The sequence below is a fragment of the Orbicella faveolata genome, unplaced genomic scaffold (genome assembly GCF_042242905.1).
Source record: "Orbicella faveolata isolate gen_17 unplaced genomic scaffold, um_ofav_v1 contig_2, whole genome shotgun sequence".
NCBI lineage: Eukaryota > Metazoa > Cnidaria > Anthozoa > Scleractinia > Merulinidae > Orbicella > Orbicella faveolata.
The window spans coordinates 11,862,501-11,876,402 of record NW_028301547.1 but is presented as its reverse complement, the minus strand read 5'-3'; the positions used below and the strand labels follow the sequence as shown (position 1 = coordinate 11,876,402).

At 38.5% G+C, this 13,902-nt stretch overlaps 1 protein-coding gene across 2 annotated transcripts in view; it reads left to right on the top strand.

The window, feature by feature from the left end:
- The window catches only part of LOC110046028 (DNA-dependent protein kinase catalytic subunit-like), a 290,155-nt gene that overhangs the window by 268,641 nt on the left and 7,612 nt on the right, over nucleotides 1-13,902 (top strand). For both annotated transcript variants that reach the window (XM_089289604.1, XM_089289605.1), the window contains 17 exons: nucleotides 2,216-2,306; nucleotides 2,576-2,632; nucleotides 3,070-3,190; nucleotides 4,371-4,481; nucleotides 4,591-4,679; nucleotides 4,782-4,879; nucleotides 5,433-5,503; nucleotides 5,825-5,856; nucleotides 7,417-7,551; nucleotides 8,350-8,472; nucleotides 9,040-9,128; nucleotides 9,523-9,607; nucleotides 10,182-10,346; nucleotides 12,562-12,630; nucleotides 13,041-13,185; nucleotides 13,478-13,545; nucleotides 13,726-13,848. In XM_089289604.1, the coding sequence (XP_089145730.1) occupies nucleotides 2,216-2,306; nucleotides 2,576-2,632; nucleotides 3,070-3,190; nucleotides 4,371-4,481; nucleotides 4,591-4,679; nucleotides 4,782-4,879; nucleotides 5,433-5,503; nucleotides 5,825-5,856; nucleotides 7,417-7,551; nucleotides 8,350-8,472; nucleotides 9,040-9,128; nucleotides 9,523-9,607; nucleotides 10,182-10,346; nucleotides 12,562-12,630; nucleotides 13,041-13,185; nucleotides 13,478-13,545; nucleotides 13,726-13,848 (1,672 nt within the window). The remainder of the gene's footprint in view (nucleotides 1-2,215; nucleotides 2,307-2,575; nucleotides 2,633-3,069; nucleotides 3,191-4,370; nucleotides 4,482-4,590; nucleotides 4,680-4,781; nucleotides 4,880-5,432; nucleotides 5,504-5,824; nucleotides 5,857-7,416; nucleotides 7,552-8,349; nucleotides 8,473-9,039; nucleotides 9,129-9,522; nucleotides 9,608-10,181; nucleotides 10,347-12,561; nucleotides 12,631-13,040; nucleotides 13,186-13,477; nucleotides 13,546-13,725; nucleotides 13,849-13,902) is intronic.

The window sequence follows — 13,902 nt, the reverse complement described above, 5'->3', positions numbered from 1 at the left end:
AATGTGGCTCAAAACAGTTTCCAACACTTACTTTGCAGAGGGGAGGGGGGGATTTCAAAGCCACCTTCAATTTTCGAAAATTTAAGGTGGCTCTGAACCCCACCTACAAAATTTTTTTAAACTTTGCCAAAAGTTGCGTCTTATCATGCTTATCAAAAGAGTTGATAATATAAAAAATTTTCACCGTGCCGTTTTTGAATTTTAAACCCCTAAAGCTCTGATTAAGTGTGTTTCTAGGAGGTCATACTGTTGCTATGGTAAGTTATTGTGTCACGAAAGTGATGACAACGTGTTCATCAATGATTGGGCAGTTTTTTGATACCATGATTGTAGCATCAAGTGATAAAGAGTGGTTGTAACGACCCATCAAAATCTAAGTGCTGGAAACTGTTTTGAGCTAACTTAAGGTTATCGTATACCTTCAGATCGGCAATTTTCTTCAAATTTGGATTTTCGGGTCAAAGTAATGGTCGAAGAGTAATCTCTAATTTCTGAAAAAAAAATTGAAAAAAACTAAATATTGGCGGAGAAATGGAGGTTTTACGTTTTGGCCGGAAGTAAAAGTTCCCTCTTGATTGACAGCCCTATAACGGGTATGCAATCAACCGAGAGGACTTTCGCGGGAATATCACCTATATGGATACCACGAATTGGCTGGTTACTCACCTCTACTCAGTTAATCAGCATTGTTAATCCAAGCATTTTTAGTATTAGGTGTAATTCTATTAAGTTATAAGTAAACATGGACCACGGAAAACTCCGTGGACCAGTTCGAAAAAGCGAAAACAGCGAAGAACGAATGAAAAATACATCCCGGAGTGAAGAAGCGAAAATTGGCCTCGCGGATGAAGCTATGGCTATCGTATCAAGCGGGCAAAAAGATCGAGTCAAGAGAAGAGAAAGGTTCTGTAAAAGTTTGGGAATTTGACAGCGATAACAGCGATTTTTACAGTGACTCTTCGTTTGAGTCCGATACCGATGAATCGTCGGACTCTTTGAGATCCATTGGAATATTATCCATGCACATTTGCTCCGCCGCGCTTTCTTTTGTTTGTTTTCTTCGCCCAGCCACTCTAGCGTTTGTATCCTTTTTCGTCTTCCCCATTTTGCCAGATATGCTTCAAGAAAAACCGAGCTACAGAAAAATTATCTCTCCGCCTTGAGCTTATTGCGAAACACAAGGGTGTTTTGGAGATTCGTGCGTAAATTTCACCGCGAGAAGAAACTTTCCAAACGTCGATTGGCTCAGTGATCTGAGAACCCAGTTGTTTGTTTGCGAAGCAAGAGATTTTTTATTAGCGCTGTTTTCTCGAATAAATTTTTTCGCTTGAAGCAGGCACTTAAAAGAGTTACAACTCAAAGGGAATTTCTTCGATTTCCCTCAAATTTGGACAGTAGCTAGATTAACATATAGTAAACAAAAACATGTCTGCGAATTGTTTATTTCGAAATATTTTTGCTACGAGAGCGATTTTTGTACGATCACTTCACATTTTTTAAATCCTATTTCGAAAATGTTCTGTAAGTTTTTACTACAATTGAATATGGCAAAACGCAGACACGCTTTTTTAGTGCTTTTTGTCCTTAAACCGGGGAAAAAATAAATTGGCGAAAAACAAAATTCGCTTTGTCTTGTAGCTTCCAAAAGGATTAGGGCGCTCGCATTTAGTGGTCCTGAAAAAATCGGCAATTCATTTCATTTCAAAATTCTCGGTATAGTTTGATAGCCAGCTCTATAAGCTTGAATTTGATATAGGAGTCTAGGTATCTACCGCTTAAACCGGACGCGCTAGATCGCTTGGACGCGAGACACCCCTGAAGGTATACGGTAACCTTAACTGATGGACAAAGGCATGTGTCACTTTGATCCACAACGTCACTTGGGTTAGCATCGCAAGCAAGTGAATATATAAAATATCATGTAATTATTTGACAAAAATACATGAAAAATATACAACATGAAATGTCGTCGCTGTTGTGATCGCAAGTTTGGCGATGGCGATAAAATAGCCCGGGAAAAAATGTGGCTTAAACGGGATTCGAACCCATTTCATCTGCGATATCGGCGCAGTGTTCTATCAACTCAGAAATCAAGCCAACAGGGAGCTGATTAATTTATGAGAGCGCAGTGTACCCATGGATGGTGAAGACAGGAAAGTGAATATCATACAATGGATAATTAGCATGATATGGTAATTACACAACTTTATTGCAGGTCTGAATTTAATCTTGCGGATATTAAAGACAGATATCTACAGCATAAAGTTCAACTCAAACTGCATTTGGCCAATGCCGCCAAAGAACAGGTATTTTGTTGGTTTAATTTATAGATGAAGTTTACCGGAATTTTTTTTTTTTTGGCCATCATTGCACGATGCATGTCGGCACCTTACCTGTACGCCCTAAAAGTATTGCACTTGCATAATAAGTTCTCTCTGATTTCTGTATGATTCTCTTTTACATCGCGTGGCAACGGTTTCTTTTCTTTTCTTTTTGTGCCAAGAGATGAAAAGAAGAAAACACCGTTCAGTCTCCTCCAAAAAACGCTTAAAATATATCTCGTCTTGTTTTGCAGGCAAACTACCCAGTGGCCAACAAATATCTTAAAGAAGCCCTTATTATGATACGCCAGGTACTGTTAGTATGTTTCTCTTTCATTTGCAATAATGCCGCCAGAAAAAAAAGTTGGAAATGGATTTACATGTTTGTGACACTTAGTAGCTCTCATATCCAGTTCTGTGGAAAAAGCGTGTCCAAAATTGCATAAAAGTGTACGCAACAATGCCGAGAGTAGTCTGCGATTTGTATAATGATAGTTTGATATCAGTATTACCAGGATCCACAATGCCTCCACGGCACAGCGAGGTCATGGAAAGACGGACAATATACAACGTTGCTTATAGATGACGTGACGAAAACCAAAACGATTTTACTTGACCTCGGCTGTTCCACGTAGTTTCAAGTTGTTGGAATTTACTTTCATGTTGTAGCTTTTTCACATGCTCCTTTGTAGAGATGTCTACATTCATCAGTAGTCAGTCTATCTTTCTCACTGCCATTTTATTTTAGGAGGATGACAACTTGCAGATCAGTTGGTCACACACATATGCCAAAGTACATCACAGAAAAACCAAAACATTAACAGCTCTCGAAACTGTGGACACAGCTCTTTTGGTTGCAAAACAGTTAGGTAAGAATCATATTGGTCCTAAACTAAACGTTGTCTTGCGTAACCTCGTGTGAAACGAAGAACAGAAAGTTAAAGAACTTTTCTGTGACTGCTTCCCAGGAATGGAATGTGTTACCTCTTCAGATGAGAAAAGCAGAGTAACTTAGTACTTTTAAAAACTCTCTTTGGAAAATGATTTTTAAAGATCAGCAGTCTCTTAATCATTTTACTTTATAATTATCTTATCGTGTGTTTACATTTACATGTAAATATGCGAATCATAATAATAAAAGTTGTTGTTGTTGATTTATGTCATAGTTTTAGAGATTTTTAGTGACTTTTAACCGTGCAAATCTTAATTCTAGTATATTTATTATCCTGTATGAGGGCCACTATAGTTAATTAGTATGCACATACTACAATCGTGGACAAAAGTCCTTGGGACACTTATGTAATGTAACGGATTATCTGTGTTTTAGAACTGAAGTATGAAGAAAACGCTGCTATATCCTTTATAAACGGGTTGCTGTCCCCCCTCCCCACCCAACACAATGTTGAAAATCAGTTGAAATTGCACGTACTAGTTGTCAACATTGTATGGGGGGTGTGGGGCGAGGTTCGGCAGGTGAAGTTGTATTCGCGTCTGGCGTGTACGCAAAAGCGCCAAAAGTGCAAATTTGTCCCAAGACTTTTGTCCATGATTGTACTTTGTGTTACCCTCGTTAAATAAGGACTTTACTTACTTACCGTAAATCCTCGAATTAGCGCCCGGGGCGCTTATTTCAAATTTAGGAGAAGAAGGGGGGCTCTTATTCGAGGGAGGGGGGAGCGCTTATTGAATTTTTTGCAAATCGTGGCCCGACATGGTCATTTTTTAATACATCATCTGCGCGTAACCACCAACATAAGCTGTTTGTTGAGATAAAAAGCTGATCCTAAAGTTTAAATCGCGGCACCGTTAGTACTTAACGTGTTCAACGTGTTCACTTAACGTGTTCACAAACTGAAACAATGTACAAATCTAATACTACATGACGAAAACTATACATCCTTTGTTGTCTCACTAGTAGGGGAGGGGGGGCGCTTATTTTAAATTTCGGCCGATAGGAGGAGTGCTTATTCGGGGGGGGGGCGTTAATTCGAGAATTTACGGTACTTGTTTGCTAAGGAATTAACTCACATTGTTTTTAATATTTGCCAGACAAATTTAGTGCCAGCAAAATATTGGAAAGTGAGCCACTGAGAGGCCTCAAGCATCACACTCTTAGGAGCAACACATTTGACATTTTGACCAAAGCACTCTCCACAGACGGTAGAGAGTGAAAATAGCCGTTTGTTTAATTCGTTTTATTTCGTTTTCATTTGCTAAATCTGTAAGTTGAAATCTCAGTTGTGATTATTGTGTCTTTCCCTCTGTGCAGGAGGGGTGGTGTTTACTACCTTGGATACTAAGAAGAAAGTTGAATTAGCTAAACTTTGTGGAGTCAACGCTTCTGATTCTTCTAAAAAGGTAATCTTTGTACACTCCTGTTTAATCACAAAGGTTGTCCTTTCTATGGCTAGATTTCCTAGACTTGCAAGCTAATGGTGGGGTATTGAATTCTATATACAGATTGTAAGTCAGCTGATGACACGCTCGTTTGTATCGCTGCAGTCTGCTATTAAAGCCGCTAAAAGTACTGAAGAGAAATGCAAAAGGCCCGCGGCGAGGTATGTCTAGTGACTAAAAATTATTTACTAGAAAAAGGTAGGTAGAATTTAGCGCTTGTATTTTTCTGGACATCTGTGGGTTGCGGTTTTTCCTGTAAGATTCTATTCAGCTAGATTGTATGCTCCATGTGGTGTTATATTCAAATTCAAATTCGTTACGAGAAAAAAAGTATTAATTTTATAAGTTACAGACGTGAATGTGAAAAGTAAAAGTATCACATTTGCTGCTTGAACGTGTTGTCTAATTTACATTAAACAAAAACACCACTGTAAAATTGACAGCTGTCCTGACTAATTATTATTATAAGTTACTTTTGTGCCTGGAATTTACGTGCACGAGTGTCAATCACACACTGCTAAGATTATGACTTAATCAAGGTATCTGTCCGTTAATACTTGTTAAGAGGCAACGCCCAAGCTGACTACCATAGTCAGTACGAACAAGTAGAGAACAGTGTTGGGGCTCTGCATGAGAACTAGTTGTTAATGATGTACATTACACTCTGTTCTATCTGAGACTGTCTTTCTGGTTTCTTCCTTTCTCTCATAATAGCAGTGGCATTGTTCAAGCTACCATGGCAATGGTCAATTTCTGTGATAATTGTCTTAAGAAGAAAGAAGAAGGTCAGTTGTCACGGGTCATAAATTCACATGCACTTGGAAACAGTTATTTGTAGAGGTTGCGACCCTCAGCTCTAAAAAGCTACATTGTCAATTCAACGCATAATTGCTAGTTACATCAAAGCAATTTTCAGTTGGGGTGTTTGTGAATAAAATGCTGTATTAAAGTTGTGTTATTGACGTATGTGTAATCTCAATGACCATTAAAAGTGGCTTTACATCTAACGGTTTGTTTCTTTTTGAGTAACTTCATTTTGCTTGACAGAACTCTGCAAGAGGATATTTGTATGTTTTGACACTGGCGTTTCTTTTGTCACCTTGTAGATGCTGGTCCACCTATAGAGGTCGACACAAAGGTTTGTAATGTTTCTTTTTTCGTTTCATTTGTATATATAATATTCTAGTTTGTAACAGCTTGTTTCATATGGCGTTTAAAACCGCCAAATGCAATTTTTTTTTGGTAAAATAGAACAACTTTGGTAGCAACTGTTCTAGCACGTTAAATCATACCTTTGACGATTTTCGCGATTGTAAATAAATCGCGAAATTGAAGACTCGCGAATAAAAATCCTCGCGAAATATAACACCATACAGAAAATTCAAATGGCAGAAAAAAGTGGTTAACATATAATAACAACAACATATACAGGATATGTATCGACAAATGCACCAACTCAGTATTAACTGGTTTTTACTGGTAAGTTCCTTTTGTTATCTTCTGTTGTGAAATAACGTTATGCCTTTTGCTTGTTCCAGTTTACCTCAAAAGTTAATTTTTAAAAATGCGTTTTGCTTGTTCCGGTTTATCTAGAAATTTTAAAAAGTTTAGACTTCTGAAAAATAAAATGAAACTGAGAACACTTGAATCGCGAAATTTAATGCCCTTTTTTCCGTATTTGCCTATTGAAATCGCGAAAATAAAACCCCGCGAAATACTGTCTCGCCAAATTCTCGAAATTAAGTACCAATAAGGTAAAAGATAACTTTTCGTCAATTCAATTTAAACACTGATTGCTCTGGCCATGTTGTACGTCTTTTCTGCACAAACATGGCAGACTTTCTGGCAATATGGCAGTGGTAGTTAATGAAGTGTTATTACTTATTATATGGGTGAACTGGTGCGCGATGAAAAGGAGAAATCTGATTGGTCCCCTTATATGTGAAAGACATAAACTGTGATTGAAGCTTCTGATCTTTACAGTTTAACACACTACGACTTTCCTAGCAATTGCTAACACCCTGCGACGACGTCATAAAAGTATGATGCGTAATGTAATCTTTTCACTGTGATGTTCGGAAAGGTAATATGACATCGGCTCAGGTGTTTGAAATGCCTTATTGACCGAAAATAAGTTTAGGAGAAAATCTTGAAAACCGTTGCTTTAGGAACGGTTTTTACACGACTAAATTTGCCCGGAGGTCCAAGGACCAAATCTGTTATGGCGTTTCTTCAATTTTTTAACCTTGGAAAATTGCATGGCTATTTTTCAACTTATCGGTATGGGGGGCTTTGCCCGGCTTTCTCTCAACCTTTTTGTGAATCGGCTGACTAATGTAAAAGCTTCCGCAGTCGCTTGCGCACTGAGGTCGTACTGAAGTCTTAAAGGTGAAACGATTTCCTCACCAAGTGATTTGTTTGTTATTAGCAATGTTTCTCATTTGTTCTTTGCATAGTTCATTCCGGTTTTTTATTTAGTATGTATGTCTTTTTTATACTTTTGTTTAGTTATGTATCGAATTGAGTGAGATCATGCGCATAATAAAGAAATGTTTCAAAAAACTTTTTATATAGTGAATGTGGATCAATGGTTGATTACACTGAGAGTTCAAACAACTTACTTCACGCATGTCAAGCCTTACGCCGGCGATATAATAAATTGTCCTTATTTGTAATAGCTTTTCCTTTGTCTTTATAGTTATTTCCTGGTATTGTTGTGCGGTACATGTTAAAAGCCATGTGTTACAGTTCTGATGAGGCTCGTCAAAAGTTTCCCAGACTTCTTCAAATAGTTGAGCTGTATCCTGACACTCTTGAAGCCTTTATCAAGAAAGTAAGTTCATCTATTTTATAGCCTGCAAACGTTTACAAACAGAGCGTTAATGAATATCTATGAAAAAAACTGGGTATAAATGTTTCCCTTTTTAAACAAATTAAGAGTCGTTTTATCGACAATTCTTGATATCACTTGAGTGAGTTTGAAACCTTTGGATGCACGTTCACTGCCAATAACACGTTTGAAGGAACTTCTTCATGTTGCGATGGCAAGAGGTAGGATTTGGCTTCAGTCCTCCTCTATTTGCCTGAACGTTTTGTTATCTGATTTATGCCTTAAACTGATGTACAGAAGAAAACGGTTATCTTTTTTCTAACGTACATTTTAATATTGAATACGTCAACGTATTTCTTTTTTTTAAGTGAATGAGGGGAGTTGGTGGGGAAGGCCTTCAAAACAGTTAAAGTCAGTCTAAGTACGTAAAAATGGCCCCCTCAAACGACTTCGCAAACGGCAAACGGTACTCCTCGATTTCTACCTTTCAGTTCGCGTTCGACGTTTATCTAAAGGTGTCCAATATTTAATGCTAGTGGAACATTTCAGTACACTTCGGCGGTGTACCAGTCGAGTTTGGTTAGTCATGGTTTGTATTGTGGCGACACGCATTTGAGCCCAAATAGCCCAAGCAAGAGATTTGGCTAGACCAAACGAGCCTGATATACCGCTGAAGCGTCCCGAAGAGGTGCAGTTTAGTCTGATAGGTGGGGGAGGAAGAAAAGATTTTCGACATAGGAACACTTCACGTAAAAATAACCCTGACGTTTTATCATCTGAGTGTTTTGTACCTTTTTAAAGGCGGCAGATGTTCCATCCTGGATGTTCATTGGCTGGATCAATCAGATGGTAGCCATTTTGGACAAGCGGGAAGGGAAAGCAGTGCATGGTATTTTACAGGAATTAACGCGATCCTATCCTCAGGTAAGTAACGTGCTTGCCGCTGACGTTTTCGTCTGGCAAATGGTATAGTAAAGGATGTTCTTTGCGAGAGTACGATAAATACCTTCGGTTGATGTAATTTCGCAGTAAAGGCAGTCACGAGACCAAACGTTTTGAGTCGTTTCTCTGATTTCAAGTATGCACCGCTTTCAACTTGAGGAAACTAGAGAGGTTTCAGGGTAACAAAACGCACCAAAGGAGTAGTAATAAGGCCGAAAGAAACACGATTGAGGACGATGCTATTAAAGTAGACTGTGATTACGAACAACAAAATTGAGAAAAGGCTTTTATTTTATCAAGACAAGTCATCCGTGATGAAGGTCTACAGAAAATATTTCTGAATGTCTGCTGTTATTTGAATGTTGTGAAAGGACATGTGATGAAAACTAGTCAGGTTGACAACAGGTTGAATTTGTACGGCTTGCTCGGTTACTAAGTTTAAAATGCTAAGTTAGCTTGCTATCGTCCTGAGATCTTAATTGAGTGTTGCCCGATGATTATTTTTGATATGGTTGTATTACGACACTGAGCGTGTCCTCTTTATTTTAGGCTTTGTGGTATCCATTCAAGATAAGTAGTGAAGAGTTTGTGTTTGAAGACAGTGATGATGGAAAAGCCAATCAAGAGACTGTCAAGGGGTAACGTGTAATATTTATTTTGGATTGGTATTCGGGCATTCTCATCATACGCACGCTGAATTGAAATACTAAATCAACTCTTGTATATCAGATGGAACCCAGCGTGATTTTCAGCTGTTTGCAAAGACATGAGGAGTAAAATTCAACTTAAAGAGACGAAAACTAAAAAACAGGGATAGCATGTATTCCTCGAAGCGCATGACCGAAGCGCGAGGTAAAGCAGCAAAGTAACAAAAACTTGTAAACATCACGGTGTAAACTTTCTATTAAGTTCGTTGTGTAGCTACTGGACAGTTTACAAGAAAAAGGGTCTGTGATTTATTGGCCAAACATTTGAGTGATTAGCTCAAATATGTTACCTAGCTTTGTCTTATCTGTTGGGATAAAATTGCAGGCTTCAGGTGGCACTGGATAATCCATTATTGAATAACTTTATTGCCGCGTTAGAGCAACTCAGCAACCCAGAAATGGTGTTTAAGGTTTGTTTTATACACACAACTTTTTGCTAATTTTTCATATCATGACTGTGCTGTATGTTCATTTTGTCTTCTTTGTTTTTTTCCTAAGTTTGCTATTAAAGTTTGGGATTTCTTAAAAATTGATATTCATTTATAAAAGGAATGACGTTATTAGCGGGCCATTTTTCGGTGTAATTGACATGTACACCATGGGTGAACCCGGTAACCCTGGACAAATGGTGATGGAAAATACGTAAAAACTTGAAATCATGTCCGTAACGACTACAGAATAGGTGTCGGCACCAGCCTTCCCCCGTTCAATGTTGGAAAATAGTAAAATGTAAAATTTGTGCTAAATTAAAAGCAGAAAGGTCTCTGATGAGTCCCTTGGCCGGGACGAAACGAGCTGCGTAAGTCTAGCCACGAACAATGTATTATCACAAATTAAAAGCGTTTTCCTAATCTTGCTCAGGGGTGGAGATGGGCAGAGTGCGTGGAAAATGACGTTTTCTACCAGTTGTGCTCAGAGTTGTCTTCCGTCTTTTGCTTTCAAAACGCATGTATAGCTAGTTATGTTCTGTTTGTGTTTTAACAGGACTGGTGTGATGGGCCCATGAGACAGTTGTTAGAGGACAAGGACAAGAGAAGCAATTTACAAGCCATCAAAGAATGCTTCGGCGACATGTTTCGGCGCCTAATGGATAGTAGCTCTCAAACTCAAGGGAATGAGTTTGGACCGTTTAGAAAAAGATTTGCTAAGGTAAAGAGAAAGTGACAGTATACTGTATATGTAAAACGTAATACGAGGTAAATTATTATCCCCTCCAGCCTCATTTCTTTTTTACGGAAAAATGTACTCTCGATTCATCAATGTAACAATAGAGTTGATATTTGCGGGAGTAAAACTGTTTTTGCCCATAGCTTATTTTGAATCTTCAAGTTGCACTGCCTCAACTTTGAACAAACTGTCACTTTTTGGGCTCATTTGTTCCGCAAGTCTTTCAGTATCTCATATATTGCGCCTTAATCCACAAGAGCTCTGCTTCAAAACAATCTGCATTGCTTCTACACCAACTCGCATGACATTTAATTTACTATTCCTCAGATTTTAATGCCTTCACTGGCCCTTACTCTTACATGTTCTGGTTACTTTCAGTCAGCACAGCAATCACTACTTAGAAGATAACCTAGATTCACCGTGATACTGTACTTATTTCGAGCTCACTTTTACGTAAATTGTTGCGTAAGAAACAGGCTACAGTTCAACCATCTCGTGTGAAAGTCTGAATACGAAACTTTAATTTACTATAATTTTATTGGGCATATTGGGGTGTATTTTGCGGACTAAAATGGATAATTCAGCGGGCATAATTAACAAATGGTAAACGCCACAGCGTGCACTATTGAGTTATGGATGCACGCGGGAGGTTGCTAAGCACGAAAGAAGCATAAGAGTCGCACTCGGCTATCGCCTCGTGCGACTCTAGCTTCTTGAGTGCTTAGCAAACCTCCCAAGTGCATCCATAACTCAATAGTGCACGCTATGGCGTTTACCATTTGTTTTATAACATAACATTGAGACATTGGAACAACAGAAGTCCTTTTATTGAGCCACATCACAAAAAAATGTTCGTGTAGTCTTACATGACAAGAGAAAACAAGCGCGCGAAAATTCATTCATGACAACCGACTGTACACCAGTAACTCGATAAAGTTTCATCTTCAGACAACTGTGAAGACAGTTTCGCATTTCTGGCAGAAGAACGTCGGCCATTACTTTGGAAACAATGTCTGTCAAAAGATTTGCTTTGTAAACATTAGCACACACGTCAGCAGCGTACACCAATGGGCAAATAGTAGACGCTAAATTAACGAATCAGAGCGCGCGCTTTGCTTTAGTTATGTTATAAACATGTTTGCGCCGTTGTCTTGTTTAAACTCCGTTTCACTTTTGTGGCTGCGCTGCATACATACATAAAACTTTATGTAGTTCAGGTGCTGATCACCGCTGGAGCCAATATAGTGCTCTACAATGAAGGAGCTGTTATAACGAATTATGTTGAGAGATTACTCAGATCTTGAGTACATGGAAACTAGTGCGTATATGGAAACTAACTGATGAGTGGACTAACTTTATGTTAGCCCACGAAACAGAGCTGTATTAAACTCCATATGTACTCAAGATCTGAATAGTCTCTCAACATAATTCGTTAAAACTTTATGTATGTATGTAGAGCTGTTACTTCTGCAGCTGCAGAGCTATTACTTTTTAACTTTCGTAAGGATAAAACAGTTGCCGAAGAAGCAAATTCTCAGTCTTCTCAGCTAGATGAATAAAATATAAACAAGCTCGAAGAAGAATCCAAGCCCCAAAACACGAAAAAAAAACTTTTTGTCGTATGGAAAAGTTTATTGGTGGTTGGTGGAATCGATTGCAAACTGCATTCAGTAAGCTCGACAGAATTGTGAAATGAAGTGAAGCTCCATGCTCGATGACGAAGTGAATGTAAGCTTGTTTTTGTCTGCGAAGCGCTCAGTTCAGTTTGAGAAATTTGAAGCACAACAGTCATCGTTCATTTTGGATTTGTGTTTTAGGAAAACTCGGGCGAAGAATCCAAATGGCTATCGTGACGTCATCAATTTCGAAAAGCTCAATTTTCAAAATGTCCACTCTAAAACGCAAAGCCAGCGTTTTCAAATTCCTCCCTGTGACTGAGTGGGTTCACTTGGCTTCCAAGTACTCAGAACTCAGCTTGAAAGCGGCAAAACTATGTTTTCCACACTGCAACTGTCTCCTTGCGTAAACGTGAGCAATGCATCACGACTCTGTCAAATGATACATGACAAAGGCTTCGTCTCATGTACTCTTCTTTACAACCTTTTTCTTTCATTGACCGAGCTACTTAATGAGGACTTACACTTCCATAAATTAGAGAATATCTGTATTGATCATTCCTGCTGACTGCGATTTACAGGATTTTGCAAGTGAAGTTCAGAAGTTGTTTGGAAAGGAAGGCGAAAAACTTAAAGATGTTAAGCTCACTGTAAGTGTACATCAATATTCAGTTTGCGGCTTACTCTGTAATCTTTTTGTGATGATGTGTTCCTCCTATGATTCTTCGCTCTGGAAGATATACTGAAATCAGTGTTAACTTAATCGTCTGGAGCAAATACTCTCGAAACGGATGCTGGACGGATGGAAAATAGGCGAAGCAGGCAGAGAGTTGTTAATCTGTAAACCTTTCATTGCTTGCAATTTTGTGTGTTGTGTGATCGAGGGTCTCTTTTTGCATGGTTCCTTTAAGTCTGAACAAAAGTTGTTCTTCAAAATTGAAACGATTTGAATTAACTTTATTGAGACCACACTTGTTGACAATTTTGAACGTAAGAACAGTCTCTTTGATCTTTATAACTGTATAATGAAGTAACGATGTTTTGTTTTTCGCCTATCAAGCACTTTTTAAATTGGTGTAAAGAAATTCAGGGGAAGATGGCAGCGTACAGGGCCCGCGTCTCTCCTCCGGGAAATCTGAAAGAGTACTCTCCTTGGTTATTTCGTTTTCAGTCAAGTGAATACACGCACACATTAGAGATTCCAGGTAAATGACGCATGTCGTATTAATCTTGATCTTTAGAAATAAAACATGGAATGTTTCACCCAAGGAATGGAATAAAGCAGTCGAAAAACTCCTAAACATCTTTAAGTACATTGGACTAAAAAGGCTCAAAGTCTTCCAGATGGAAGTGAAGACAGCTGTGAATTGATTTGGTGTGTTATGGTGTAGCCATAGTTTATATAATGTCGTTAATGTTATGATTATTTAGCAGCTGTTGTTTATTATGAATTAAAGCTAAGTGGATTCCTTGTAAATTTTAATGCTTTTTTGTCAGGTCAGTACACCGGAAGGACAAAGCCACTCCCAGAATATCACGTTAAGATCGCCGGATTTGATGAAAGGGTACGAAACTGTTTCAGTATAAGTCACTTGTTGTTTCGACGTGGAAATGCATTATTGTGGTTAATTCCTAGATTTATTTATCTAGGTTTCTTGTTTATAGAGTAACCGCATTAATAAGGTTACTCAGTCAAGATAAAGAGATTTTCTCTTTGCCAGCTTTTATATGTTCTTGGCTTTCAGGTGTTGGTATTGAGTTCAATACGAAAGCCTAAGAGGCTTATCATTCGAGGAGATGACGAAAAAGATCACATGTTTCTAGTCAAAGGAGGAGAGGACTTGAGACTGGATCAGAGAATTGAGCAAGTGAGCGAGAGACTTGAGTCTAGCCTGTGTTACAGCCGCCCTCCCTGAAAGAAC